Here is a 15,057-nt window from a genome sequence, read left to right on the forward strand (position 1 = left end):
CAAATTTAAATTAATACAAATAAAATTGAAAGATAAATTTATAATGTTTTATAATAAAATCGAATCAACTAATAAAAGTTGTATAAATGAAAAAGAAATAATAAAAATATAAAATAATTAATAAAAAAAGTTATAGCTCACCCAAGATAAAAGTAGTAAAGTAATCACAATAAATATGTAGGATCCACGAAATAAGGAATGAGAACGAGAAATGGAGGTAGGTCTCATTTGAATTAAAGAGAATATGAAAAAAATTGATTCACATCCATTAATTCTCAATGGAAAGATGGTTTATAAGTGTACTTCATGTAATATTTTCACGAACAAATGTAGAAACATTATACATTTGAATTACAGGCCATGTCAAGGCATGAGTGTAACAAAGTTGTAAGTTGAGTGAATGGGTGATGTCAATTATGGATTGGGTCGCATGCCAAATTTTCCTCCATATCCAATTGTGTGGAACCCAATTAACCCAAATAATCATTTCATCTACAACACCTTACCTGTTCACAAGTTGACCCAACTCGTTTTCTTTTCTCCCTAGAAAATATCACATCACAAATACGAGAGTAAGGATTTGGATTTGAATCCAGAAAAGTAACGATACATTACTCAATGAATTATGTTCATGTTGAGAAATTAATGAATTAACCTCACATCAAAATGAGACGAGATGAAAGTGAAAAAATGGCAAAACAACATAATTAAATAAACTATAATATATGATCAATACTGCCAATTACCAAAACCTTTCTTTCATTCCAAAAGCTTATGCAATAGAAATTTTGTAGCTAAAACAATTTTAGGTGAGTGACCTGTTAGAAAGCGTGCAATGGGAAAAGTATGTTGAAAAGGCCCATGTTAGTCTGAAGAACGAACTTATATTATAGAGGTTTTTCAGGAGAACTAAATATCATTGAAATCTTATAATCACCAGGGAAATGAGATAGATAAAGATCAACAATCATTGTAAAAGTGATCATTTCCACTACATCAGTGACCAAGATTTGATAAGCCCCGCCAACAAAATGCTCTTGAGAAATCAGAAAATTCGTCAGGATGGAGAGAATTTACAGTTAGAAATGTACTTGTCAAGGATCAATAGCCATGGGAGTGATGCGCCTTTTGGCTGGCTTGCTGGGAACAGGGTCGCTTGAGGAGCCTAAAGATGTCTGTTTACTTGCTTTCTTTTCCATTTCATGTCCTCTGCTGTGGGATACAACAAGATTGTCTCCACTAGAAGCTTTTTCACCCGCCATGTTATTCGGCTTTTCGAGGCTTTTGTTTTCTTCTTGTTTCGCTTCTGCTTTCGTTGTCCTATATTGATCATCGTTTATAGTCACTACACCTGTAGGGTCATCTGGCTTCTGAATTGGACTTGTGTTCTGACTGGTCGTCATGCATATTCTATCTTCTATATCGATTGAAAACAAACTCTGAGAAACAAATTAACGAAAGACGAACTACCATTTTGAGATAACATGATAGAGAGGACGATGTAAATGCTGACCTGATAGAGCGTATGGTGATCCCAGTTCATCGTTTTCAAATTCCACCAAAGTGCAGTATCCATCTTGAGAAGATAATGCTAAATAATGTGCATCTGCCGACCTTTTAAGAACAAAAAGCAATTCAGAGATGAGAAAATGAGCAACTGTAGTAGAAAGAAAGGGCGAAAAAGAACAGCCAGGAGAAAGGAGCAAAAATTTTACCACGCTACATCTGTTATGGCAGCATAGTGAAGACCGGCCATGATTGCTAGTGGCACAACACTTTCAGTGTCATATATGTACAAAGAATTTAATGTCACTACTGCAAAAATGACCCGATGTGGAAGCTTAAAGAACCCACCTGCACAATTCATGATATAAAAATTAGTAATCATTTTTCAAGCCAATGTAACTGTAAATTAAAACTAATTAAGAAAATAATGGATAGAAAAGGGCAACCATCATCAAAGCACCTGAATTTAATCCTCTAAGACTAAAAAGCTTTGGACAAAAGCGAACTGCTACAACAGGCTTGCTGGCACCAGGAAGCTGAATAGCAGGCCTGATAAAAAAACGATGATAAAAATTCAAGAATGATTCTCGTTCTGCTTGAATTCTTTTCTAAGTATATCGCTATGTTCTGTAATGAAATTTAGGACGGCTAAAACAAAAGTTGAACTACCAGTGATAATAAAGATGCTGGGTATCACTATCATTATTGCTTCATCATGATTACCATTATTATCAAATTAATAGTAACAAAGAATTTAGTCTTGCCTCGAAAGATCCTTTCTTGAAAATATATAGGCTGTATTAACTGGTTCCGATGCTGGCGATATTTTACAAATACCTGAAAGAGAAAGGCAGCGAATCAACAGAAGTTGGCAGAGAAAAAGTATGATAGTGACCATGGAGGAACAAGAGGTTGTAGGAAGGAGAAGAGAAAATGATACTTTCCTAATATGATGCGTACAGTTAAAAATAATAATAAAAAATATTTTATTGAGTTGCCAAAAGTAGCTTGTATTGTAGCTCCTGATAAAATTATGATACAGCAAACAAAATTGGAGACTTTATTCTCCACGCACATGAAAAATGCTGAGAATGAAATAGATAAAGAAAACAAAAACGAAGCACATTGCCAAAGTTGATTGATATGAGCCCACTCTAGTTATTAAACGAGTTCCTCTCCAAATTACCAAATCATATGAAGCCATATCTTCAAAATTTTGCCTATCCCATGGACCCACTCTAGCATAATGATAAAAGGAAAAAACAATTAAAACGAGAATAAAAGACCATGAGCACAAAAATCCGAACTGTTTTGCTCTTCCCTCTAGACTTGCCAGGAAAGAAAAATCGAACAATGACTGACACTTTGGACTATAGACACTAAAGCATTAGAAGACTAAGTGATCAAGAACCTTGGACACCTTACAGACAACACGAAACCAAAAAGAAAATTAAAAAAAGAACAAAAACAGAATAACAAAATAAAAAGGAACCAATAAAAGTTCTGAGACGCATGTGAATAGCTGTTTTTGTTGATATCTCAAAGAATGAATTATCATCCCATTTGATTTTTAGTGTTGGTTTAAACAGATATAACTACAGAATTGTTTTTCAGTAGAAGTACTCAACATGTGACCAGTGAGACCAGCCAAAGACCTAGTTATGGACAATCTCTGTAATCCCTTGGCAATGTTGATCGCATGAACTATCTCTTAATCACCGTGGATAGATGGTAAATAGCATTCAACGTCTACACAAGCCATTACCTGCAGGCACAAGTAAAAATGATCCATCAGGTGACCAGGCCAACCTTCGGAAGAAAGATGGTAACGTCTCGTCATGAAAGAGATGGCTTCTGGCAGACTGCAATGTTGAGCATAGATGACACTGTCAATACAAGTAACATCAACATACCAATTGCTTGAACAACTATGAAACTATGACAGCTTTTACCTTAGAATCATCAACTGAAACATTTTCTGCCTTGGTAATGACATGCTGAGAAAAATAATTCGTTTTCTCACTGCTTTTTACTTTGCTTTGGGGTTTATAGGCGTAGATTCTACAACTTCTGTCTGAACTCAGAGAAGCAGCATACTTGCCCAGTGGATCCAATGCCACACCTTGAACATAGTGCAAATGGGCATCTAAAATTTGATGGACAGATCCTGAAGAACATGGAGAAGAAGAACAAAAGCTAAATGGTTATTAAAACAGATCAACTGAATTAAAGAAATGGACTTTCATTATTGTGCCTTTTGTTCAACCTTTGCTTACATCCCATATGATGCAAGAATTATCTACAGATCCAGATATCAAATATGCACCATCATGAGACCACTGCAAGTCAAGCACATCCTTACGGTGAAATCTAGCCAATTTACATAATACAGCAATTAGTGGAAGTTCATGCAGGAAAACAACTTAAATCTACTGCACTGGGTGTTTTCACGTCTAATTATGAACTTCATAGCTTAGAAAGAAGTTAAAATGGAAAAAAGGGGCCTTACGATAATGTCTTCAGGACCTTCCAAGTCTGGCCATTTTCCAAGTGGTGCAATTTCCATATGATCAGCTCACCTCCTGTAAGAAATGAAAACTAAGATATAAAGACTTAAATCTCCAAGGATTTACTAACTGTCTCAAATCTGTACTGAAAAGAAACATCTGCAATCAGCGGAAGTACTACCATCAGCACCAGAGGCAAGTTGTTCTCCTGCAGAAAATGATGCGCATTAACTTCTAACTCTAAGGTACGGTGCTAGAAATAAGAAAGCAAACAATAAAAGGAAAAAATTAAAATGAAAATGCTAATGCTAATGACACCACAAAACATACTAGTTCACACCTCGCCAAATTTTTAGTTTTTAGTAGTAAAAAGCCCTTTTATGGAAGCACCAAATTGACCCCAAAAACCTTGAATGAACCAAGATGAAATGTCAAAGACATAAATTAATTGTTGAAGAAATCTTGATTTATCAGGACACCGAAGAGGAAATAAGAGGAATATCAACAAACTTGTAAAATTTTTTAAGTGTTTTAACTCTGAAGATGACTTCTACAAAATTACAATATTAATTGTGATAATACCCACTCCCTCCCTCACTCTTTTTGACCTTATATCAATCAATAATGCACCAATCGTGTAGAGTCTGATATAGAAAAGGTCATTGAGACAAAATTCTTATTTTAAAATTCCATCCTGGAATATTTAGTCATCCAAATTCATCCAAAGAATTCAACTTGATCACATGTTCAAATACTTATTTAGAACACATATTAGGTTGATGGTTTACAAAAGGGGACAGAACGTTTTGAAGCCCTGAGGTCCTGGCATCCTTAATCAGCCAAATAAATCCAAGGCGTCAAAATTGGTTATATGTTCAAAGACTTGAAATAGAGTATATATTAGGTTGATGGTTTTCAAAAGGGGATAAAACTTTTAGAAGCACTGATATTAAGAAAAATTGCTATAACATCGATGAAATCATAGCTTGATCTTGATACGGTACCAAACATTGAAATCTTCCAAAGAAAGTGCTAATTACTACCATGAATTTTACTAAATGCATGCAGCTACATGACTCTAAACATAAGTTGAAGGACCCAGATACATCACACATCTTACATACCTGAAGGCGAGAAGCGAAGGCTGTTAACAGCAGAACCATGATAAGAAAGGCTGTTTTGATAGGTAGGACTGGGGACTTTTTTCTGTCCTTCCCCTGAATTTAATAACCAAAGCTGGTAGAATCGAGGGTAACAATTAGTCTGTTGCTACACAAATCTAAAATACTCATGAATACATCCTTCGATAGCTTAAATTCATCAAAAATCAAAATCAGAAGCGGTCAGGGAAATCGAGTGTAGACCTTGATATCGAAATCGGCTCCGCCGGTGGCGAGGAGACCTGAAAGCGGGTGGAAGTCGAGGGTGAGCACTGGCTTGGTGTCGTGCCAGTTGATCTGAACCGTCCCACCCTTCATTTCTTGTGCTGCTCTGAATTTTGGAGAATGTAGGGAATTCTTGGGGGAGAAATTCTAGGGTTCGAGCGGAGAACGAGAGAGGAAATGGGAGCTGCTGAAATTTGCCGCCCTTTTCAATGGGGGCATCGAAATCTTCTGATCGCGCCCAATTTGGCGCCTTTTTGGAAGAAAGCCCTGTTCGAATTAAATAGTAAGTGAAGATATCACTTGGTACGTAGTGGTCTAATATTGGCTATAAATATAATCAAGCGTTTATATGTTTGTCATAAATATTGTAGACACCGTTATTGGTCCGGTTAATTTATTTTTTATTATTATTATTTTTAAATATCTTCATTAAAAAAGATTACTTTATTATTTTTTATAAGCTAAAGTTTTAATTTAAATTTTCTTTAAAAAAAGTTTTCTTTTAAAAATCTTGATTTTATTAATGAAATTACAAATTAAAAAATAAAGATTTTATTTTTGTTATTAACAGTTTTTTTTCCTCCCTTTGATTTTTTCTTGGTCAAGTTTCTACAGGTGTCATGCTTTACGTTTTCCCTCCTTTTTTTTCTCTCTGGTTTTACTTAATTCACGCATGTTACTGTTATTTTATTTGTGTATTTAAGGAACACATAGAGACACAGGGCAGAGAGTTAGAAACCCATCACCATATCTTCTTCTCTCCATCTCTCTTATCCCACCATCACCACTTTTCTCTTGCATACCCACGACCTCCGACGACGCAAGGGAACGACTCGAACGACAGCAGCAACAACCTTCTTCTTCACAGTTTCTTCCAAGCCCGCTGGCACTCCGACGATCTCGTGCATTTTAAGTAAGTATCAAATACGTTGGAAAGAGAAAGACTTTGGAAATCTTTTTTTTTTACTTTTTTTAAAAAGAAAATGTTTTTAGTATGAAAAAAATCTTCTAAATTAATTTTAAATAAGTTTTTGAAAATAAAATAAGGATTTTGATATTTTAAAATTTGTTTTAAAATAAAAGGTTTTCTTTTTCTAATAAAGAAGGGTTTTTTAAATGAAATAAATATAAACTTAATTTTATTTTAATAAAATATTTTACTTTAAAATTTTGGTTAAAATACGTTGAAAAAAATAGGAGTTTTATAAAATAAATCTTCTAAAAAATTTGGATTCTTTTTATTTTGGGATTTCCCCAGTGGAGTCATCGCGACGCGGAGCGGCCGACGTAATCCTCCTGAAGGGTCTCTTTCGAGATAAGGGTTTGGAGTCGCCATATACAAGGTGTGATTGGTCACCTAAAAATAAAGTCACCTAAAAATAAAACAAGGTCTGCGAAAACAGATTGTTGGTTCGGGAGTCGATTGAGCGTAGGGAATGTGTTAGCACCTACAACACCCGTTCGAAAACGCTACCACATTCTATCATAAATTATCCTATTATTGTATTTGGTCCAAAAAAAATACTTTTTTTATTTTAAATGTCTCATATTATATTAATTCATATTTTATTATAAGATATGAATTAATAGATATGGGTGGCACGAATCATTGGGATTTTCGAAATAATTATTTAGTAAGAAAACAATGATAAATAAAAAAAAGAAATAAAACGAAATCAAGGCACACATAAAGACTTGAACTTTTAATATGGTTGTTAATACCCAAAGCTCTTGCCTGACCTTAGTATGCAATTTAAAATCGTTTTTTATAATATAAATTTTTTATTTTTTAATTTTGTTTAAAAAAAAATAAACGAAAAAATTTATTTAAAAAGAAAAAAAACTTTTATTTAATAAAAACAATGAGGCAATCAAAGACTTGAACTTCTGTCATGTATGTCAATACCCTAGTGCATTGCCAATGTGATATTGGCATACGATACACTAATTAATATATTTTTTAAAATGTAACCATTACTTTCCACTAAATATAGTTTTGCGTAGAATTTGTATGAAAATTTTGTAAATATCGACTAAATTGGAAGACTTTCCAGGATACTTACATTTATATTCAAGTTTGGACAGCACTTTTTTTACCTATAGTCATTGAAGATTGTTGAATGGGCAATCACCTAAATTGCATCATGAACCACTCTTCTGCATCGTATATAATATGCCAGCGTCAAACATGCAAGTCGAGAAGGATAATAATAATTTGTGTGGTACAAATTTTTCTATTAAGAACTTCAGACAGGTCAACAAAGATATTTCAAACCCAATCTCATAGAGTTGAATCATGAGAGCATGACTATAAATCAAACTATCACACACGCTTGTATATGTGTGAGAAAAAAATAATTTATTATAGCAAAAAAGGATCTTTTGATCGACGATATATAACTTAACTAATTGAGATATGTTATAAATTAAAAGTTAAAAACTTTATAGGAAACTATATAACCTCATTTATAATGATAACATAGTATAACTAATATCGTAAGGTTGCACAGTTAATACATGAATGCAAAAAAATAAACCATATATATAAATTCAATTTGCAGTAACATGGCCGCGAACAACAAATGATATAACTTTGAAATTCATAGAATAGCCACATAAAATCAACATACTTTGACCAAAGGGGCACAAACTCTAAGAAAGCTACTTCCCTTCCTAAAATTAATATATTATCTTTGTTGTGCAAATAAATTTGTAATATTCATAATATATCAATTTTAGAGACCAAGCCAAAACTTATTTTTATACTCATATAACTCTTTGAATTTAACACCAAGCAAAGAAAATATTCCTCTCATTTATGGTTGGTCAACTCAACAACATTTAAAATATAGCGTGGATCCATAGAATAAAATAATATATCATTCAGTGATGTGTCAAAGTCAAAGTATACATGGAAGAAGTCTTGAGGTAAGTGCCCTGAGATCTTAAGGTACACCTAAGTCTCAAGTTCAAGTTAGCGCTGGTCACAATGTTTTGCACAGCTCAAGGCAACAAGCTTCGGTTATTGAAATCCACTAGTGTAAGCCATACGACATCGATTCTAAAAAGTAAAATAAAAAAGTGTAAATAGCGAAAGAGTATGTACTCTCGTGGTACGAAAATTTGGTGGGTATCTTCTTTCGAGACAAACACATGGCTCACTCAATTTTCATGTTACTCTTTAATCTAATTGTATCTCATTGACCTCATAGAAACACCAATAACTGCAATCATTCATCAAACTTTCAAAACCCACAACCTCAATTCTTTTAAAGTTCTGTAAGAGAAAATTAGCTAGAACACAAATTATGTATATATATATATATATATATAGTTGATGGAGTTGAAAGATGATGAGCATTAATAAATATGGTTGAATTTGAACTTGTATAGGCCAAAACAATGACATATGAAACAAACATAATTAATACATATATATATATATATATATTTATTCTGATTCTTTTTGACACATTTTGGAGCTCCACTTTCCAGATCCCTGTGTTTATTGTATGTTGTTTTTATGATGAAGATGAGAAAGAAAAGAGAAAAAGAAAGAGAGTAATGATATTGAAGAGGACCTCACGTCATTGTAAATTCCAGGAAGAGAGTCGGCCAAACAAACTTTCCTGCCAAACATCAACACTCCAAATGATAGTTCCCATTTTAATATATATCCTCCTACGTAACCCCACCCAACACCAATCATTATCCCACACTTCATATAAAATAAGTCTCCGCTGTCGTATCTTATCTATCCAATCAAAAATAAGAAACAAACGGTTGTGGAGGTAATTTTATACTGTCTATTATAAACTATTACAAGGTCTCTTCTCTTTTCAATGTGGGTGGTTGCTCGTTTGAACGTTTTGGACTCTGTACTATATTAACATTCATGGAGTTTCATTTCAAAATCAATTAACAATGAGAGAAACAGCTCATATCTATTATAAACCAATGTGGGATCGATCCTTAAGAGTATAATATATACTTTTAGTGTCTCCATTTCGAACATTAATTTTGCTAGCAAGAGGCTATAGGCCTAAATCGTTAGCTTAAAAAATAGGTTAAATTATATAATGCAATTGTTAAAATATTAGTAAATTTACTTTAGTATAAGTTTTGAATGTTCGAATACTCAAATTATAATGTTGTATACTCAAAGAAAGAAAAGGTTAATACTCACTCATTAGAAAGTAATATATACAAAAAAAAAAAAAAACCAAAAAAAGAGATCGACTACACTAGATTATTTTTTTTTTTCTTTTGAGTTCAACAAACATTACGTCTAACTAATTGAGGTTTGGGCTTCTACTAGACCAAAAAATTTTAAATGGTTAGGATATATTAAATTTAATCGATGAGTATTTTTCCAAAAATACAATTACAGACATATATATAAATTGCACATTTTGATTTAATCACTTCTCTAATTAATTAGTAATTAACCAGTACCACATAATCAACTAATTACATATAATTAATTCTCACCATCCCGACGGTGTAATGGCAGGAGCTTCCAAGGAAGTGGATGAGGAGGTTGAACCGTTAGCCTTATCGAATGTAAACGGCCACCCTCCGGCGGCGGCGCCACCGCCGGTGCCCGGCTGTTGCGGCTGACTGACCTGCAGCAACCGGATTTGTCTCTTCAAGAACTTGACATAGCGAATGGCTTCATCTAACATGGAAGCTGTGTCCATCTTAGTACCACCGGGCACAAGCCGCTGAAGAACTCTGATCTTCTCGCTGATCCTCTCTCGCCGGAGACGGGCGGCAATGCTCTGCGGGTCATCGCTAATCCGAACGTTCCGCCGCTTCGGCTTCCGAATGGTCGAAGGGTCAATGTCCACCGGTTGCATCGCCGCGATCTTGTACATCATCTCCTTCATGACCCCGAGCTCTTCTTCGGGCTCTTCCTCATCATCACCTGCCTCCGTGTTTTCTAATTAATATTGACACTAATTTTAAAGTTGGGAGACAAGTGTTAATTAAATAAATGATTAAATATATCGTAACCTATCAGCAGGTGGGTGGAGGAAGAAGGAGAAGGGAGTTGCTGCTGGCGGGGATCGTGGGGTTGAAGAGGCAAGAACGAGGCGGGCCAAATGGAGTCGAGGTCGAGGTCGTGGACGCGGTGGTCATCCATGGAGGAGAGTTGGATCAGATGATGGGAAGTGAAGTTGGAGAGGTGAGGGGGTTCCATAAAAGGGGTAATGAAGGGAATTGAGGGTTTTGTTGATGAGAAGTGGTGAAAGAGGTGGTTTTAAAGAGAGGGATTGGGAAATGGAAATCAAAGGATATGTGGTTTTGGAATGGGGCAAAGTGGGAAAAAGGAGTGATCTAGGGTTAACATTATTTTCTCTCTGTTTTTGGAACATTTTTCCTCCAAAGAATTGCCCCTAGTAATCAAAGCCCTTACAGGGCTTTGCCTTATTTTTCTTTCATCTTTCTGCAACCCCATATGCTTTGCTCTCCCCCTTCTCTCTCATCTTCTTTTTCACTCATACAATCTTCTATTTAACATGTTTATATATATAGACATACATATTTTTCTCTCCTACGATCTTCTATTTAACATATCTGTATATATCTATTTATGTATGTATGTATATATATATAGATAGATATTCATTGTTCTAATTCAAAAAGTTGTGTTTATGGTCTTTCGATTTTCATTTGTAACAAAGACGATATTAAAGTAATCCAATAGTTAGGTCGTAAATTATGTTGTAGAGATAAGAAACACTATTTTATTTCGTATCATATTCCGGTGTGTCACAAAGCCATCTATAAAATTGAATACCTTTTTTACTATACACAACCACAAAATGCTCAAACACAAAGATAGTTTAGAAAGAAAAGAAAGAAAGTAAGATTCAAAAGTCATCCAAAGAAGTAATTTAGAAAACCCATTATTATGAAGTTTTCTACCCTATTATTTTTTAATTCATTACTTGTCAATCAAATTAATATCTGATTTAAGGGATAATCTGACCAAAAAAAAGAAAAAAATTCTTCCAAAACCAAAGTCACATTTGAAAGACAACGTCGACTATATGAACTAATATTGTAAAAGAAACTATTTGATCATACAGTATTACCGTTTCATCCATGTGTGGTTTAAAGTTAATTAAAAGTGGGAAAGATACATAAAAATAATGAAAGACTACAACTTGACTACCTACATGATCATTGTACAAGAATTCCTAAATAGTTCATCTCGGTTGGTTCATTAATGTTATATTTAATAAAAAGTCGTCCTACTAAAACTTCTCCACCCGATAAAGATAACCCATATCCGAACGTGAATAAGAACGACTACTATTGTTTTCTAAAAATGTTTTAATTAGGAACAAGAAATCAAAACTTCGATGTTTAGGAAAAGATCAGCAAGATACCTTAACCGTTGAGCTACTGATTCCCGAACATTAATTTTGAAGCATAGAAAAGGAAAAGGAAGAGAATTTGATATGGGAGGTTTGTTTTCCATGGTCCCAAAAGCCAAGGGCAGAAATTGCATCAGCCTCCGTGGGGGGGCATGTTTTCTTATGTCATTCCCTTTTGTTCTTCCGTACGGCAGTTTCTTCTTCTTCCATTTGTAATTACAAATTCCTTTTTTTTTTCTTTTTTGTTTGTTTTGTTTTTTTACATGTAGAGCTGCGCATGCCCTAAAGGCAATCATTCTAGGGTTTCCATAAACCCCATTTTTAGGCATGGCTAGGGTTTCATATCTTCATTCTCTTCAAACACAAAATTTCCTATACGTTAAAAAGACTAGTACTATAGCAATTAAATCTGTATGGGTTATAATACTTTTTTCTAGTGTGCGGAGAATGAGTTCATACTCGACTTTTTTCACGGGACGATTCAACGCCCCTTTCTTATTGATTTTAGGGTTTACATTTCATGATCCTTTGAGTAATAATGAGATTTTTTGGGTTATTGGGAAATTTTGAAAGTTCCTAATTAATAATACCCGTGATGAATATATATAGGTGTATGTGAAACCTATACGTTATGTTTGACTGACTTGTCTAAACAAAAGATATCTAAATATTTTAATATTGATAATCTATATACATGCTAATTCGAGAGAAACTAGAACGCTATCAATAACTTTTGTTCTTGAAAAGAAGTTTATAGTTGCATTTTAACCTTCAATTATATTACATTATGTGAAATACATGAACAACCTAATCAAACTATTTAACTTTCACCCTCTATAGATTCATGGTTAATTATGTGCAATTATACTGTGATAAAAAAATATATGAAATTACCTAACTTTGCCTTTGTTCAATACCTTAAAGCAACAATTTTTGAAATCATCATCAACATTATCATATTGTGGATTACAAAATACAATTACCTTCCAATGGAATCCCTAGAAATTGAAAACAAAAGGGCTGCCCAATGGCCATTTATTGTTGCTTCTTTAGCATGTGGGTGTATTTTAGAAGGCAGCAAGAACAAAACTTTAATTTTGTAGGCTAAGGACCATCAAGTCTTGGAGCAACATAAATAATTGAGGCCATAAAGGGTATGCCAATTTAGGTTTTTTGTACACAAATTCCTATTCCCAATCTCTATTAGAACAGGAAAAAAAAAGGAGTTAATAATAATAATAAACCTAACTTGGGTGAGGGTTTTTGGTTCATTATTCACCAGATTTTGCACCCAATTACCCCAAGTAACACAAAAGTTTGTGCAACTAAAAATTTGATAGATGAACCTGCAATGTGTTGCCTAATGTTTCTAATATATATATGTAATATCTTTATCCCATTTTGAGTGAAAGTGGAAATGGTTAGGACTACGTTTGATGACGGTTTTGTTTTTCAGATGTATTTTTTTGAAGTCCTGTTTGTTTGTAAATAATTTTTTTTTTTAATTGAGACCCAATTGAAAAAAGTGTTTATAAAAAACAATGTGATTAGTAAACAATACTAATTTCTAAAAATATAATGGTTGTGAAACAGTTTATTATCAGATTGAAGCAAAACAAGCCTTCAAAACATAAATTGAATTATGCATTTAAATATGAAAAAAAAAGTTAGAATGATTAATATTTGAGTTCAACAACATTTTAAGAATTGGCATTCGTATCACTAAAATAATGAAAACAATTAGAATAAATAAGTGAAGATAAGTGAGAAAATTTGTGTGAGAAAGATTGTATGGGTAAAGAAAGAGATTAGTTAGAGAGTTGTGAAAATTAGTCGCGGATAAGATAAAACGTATATGTAAAAATAAATATATGAAAGACCATGTACCTAAAGAAAAAAATCAATTGAAAAAATTAAGCATATATAGAGACGTTAATGAGATAAACAGTGTAGTTAAATTAGTGGAGAAAAAGGTAGGAATAATTAGAGAAAGGAAGTGATATAAGAAAATATGGTATAAATTATTTGGTAAAATACATGTTGATAAAAATAGTCTCAAATTTTTATTTTTTAAGTTGAACAAACGAAGGGGTGATATTCAAACCTTCCACTTTAAAAAGTTATCATCATATGATACAAGTTTTTTTTGTTTTGTGTTTTATATTTTATTTTTAAGAAAAAACACCTTTTTAAATGATAGGGCAAAAAAATAAGAAGGAAAATGGAAAGTGAGGCATTTATGGATTGATTCCATAGGGAGAGGTGAAGAGTGAAATAATGATTTGGAAAGGGAAAAAAGAACATTTTACGAGAAGGATTGGTTTGGATCAGAAAACCATGCATTTCATTCATTCATTCCATTAAATTCCAATTTCACATTCAAAAAAAGTTTTTTTTTTCTTTTTTAATTTTTTGAAAAAAAAAAGGTCTTTGAATCCCATTTTCCACCCACTACCCTTCTCCTCAGAATCTGAACTCTGACTAACACTTCACATTTCCTTAGACTCAACAATTCACAGTTTTACCATTTCAGCGAAAAGTAATCCTTAAACTTGTTGGCCCTTAAACTAGCCCTTTGACAAACTCATTCATTTCTCTTTTACCTTTTTCTTTTCCTCTCACAGAAACCTTTCATTAAACTATGAGTTTGCTCTTCTCGGTACGAAAGATTGGTCCGTTCCGTAAAGCTGAACTTTTCGATTCGCTCCCCTAGTGCATTCGACCAATGAATAAGAGAACGGAGCAGGCCTAAAAAGCACTTGGACACTCTGCGTACAATGTAGACTCCATCAGATCCATATCGATTTCTTTTTGATGGATCAACAACTTCAATTTCATCTGTTTTTAATTTATTTTGTATAATTTCGATAATTAACACTTGTCTTTTAACAAAATAATCTTTACAAGTCATACCACATTAAATGAATGACATTATTAGAATTTAATTGAAACTTTTAAGATCGTGGAGAACATATTTGAAAGCAAGCCAAGAGGTGATAGGAACCAATCAGCAGTTTTGACTAATACTTCTCATACATCTTTGTTTAGTTCTTCAATCATATATCGCAAAGTAGATGATGGCTTATAAATAAATTGAATCCCAAGTTATGGCTTAGAGTTGGTTTGGTCATGAGATTTCATTTTCCTTCCTCTTGCTTTAAATATCATACCCATAAACAAGTTTACTAAAAAATTAGAAAAGTAAATCTAAAATCACTATATAATACATACCCTGGTTAAAATTTTATTATTACTGATACACAAAAATCACAT

At 33.3% G+C, this 15,057-nt stretch overlaps 2 protein-coding genes across 5 annotated transcripts; both read right to left on the reverse strand.

Annotated features, from left to right (window-relative positions):
• Nucleotides 1-245: 245 nt before the first annotated feature.
• Nucleotides 246-5,696, reverse strand: FAS2 (Transducin/WD40 repeat-like superfamily protein). 3 transcript variants are annotated; one of them, XM_022277717.2, is made up of 13 exons: nt 5,378-5,695; nt 5,138-5,249; nt 4,195-4,221; nt 4,016-4,088; nt 3,773-3,876; nt 3,459-3,673; nt 3,272-3,368; nt 2,271-2,343; nt 1,967-2,055; nt 1,716-1,854; nt 1,514-1,614; nt 1,092-1,417; nt 246-543 (listed from the first exon to the last, which is right to left on the reverse strand). In XM_022277717.2, exons 1-12 carry the CDS (start codon nt 5,489-5,491, stop codon nt 1,095-1,097), a joined length of 1,467 nt encoding a protein of 488 aa, XP_022133409.1. In that variant the 5' UTR covers nt 5,492-5,695; the 3' UTR covers nt 246-543; nt 1,092-1,094. The 3 variants fall into 3 exon arrangements, with proteins under 3 accessions (XP_022133409.1, XP_022133410.1, XP_022133408.1); XM_022277718.2 differs by lacking the exon at nt 246-543 and having other exon boundaries at nt 865-1,414; nt 5,378-5,696; XM_022277716.2 differs by lacking the exon at nt 246-543 and having other exon boundaries at nt 865-1,417.
• A 4,005-nt stretch (nt 5,697-9,701) lies between these two features.
• On the reverse strand, nt 9,702-10,852 carry LOC111005913 (transcription factor IND-like). Of its 2 annotated transcripts, none has more exons than XM_088125644.1 (2): nt 10,415-10,852; nt 9,702-10,340 (listed from the first exon to the last, which is right to left on the reverse strand). In XM_088125644.1, the coding sequence occupies exons 1-2, from the start codon at nt 10,599-10,601 to the stop codon at nt 9,886-9,888; spliced, it is 642 nt and encodes a 213-aa protein (XP_087981770.1). In that variant the 5' UTR covers nt 10,602-10,852; the 3' UTR covers nt 9,702-9,885. The 2 variants fall into 2 exon arrangements, with proteins under 2 accessions (XP_087981770.1, XP_022133300.1); XM_022277608.2 differs by having other exon boundaries at nt 9,703-10,325; nt 10,415-10,849.
• Between the last annotated feature and the right edge of the window lie 4,205 nt (nt 10,853-15,057).

This window comes from Momordica charantia (assembly GCF_013281855.1).
Source record: "Momordica charantia cultivar OHB3-1 chromosome 1 unlocalized genomic scaffold, Mcharantia_2.0 BLBB01000001.1, whole genome shotgun sequence".
Lineage (NCBI taxonomy): Eukaryota > Viridiplantae > Streptophyta > Magnoliopsida > Cucurbitales > Cucurbitaceae > Momordica > Momordica charantia.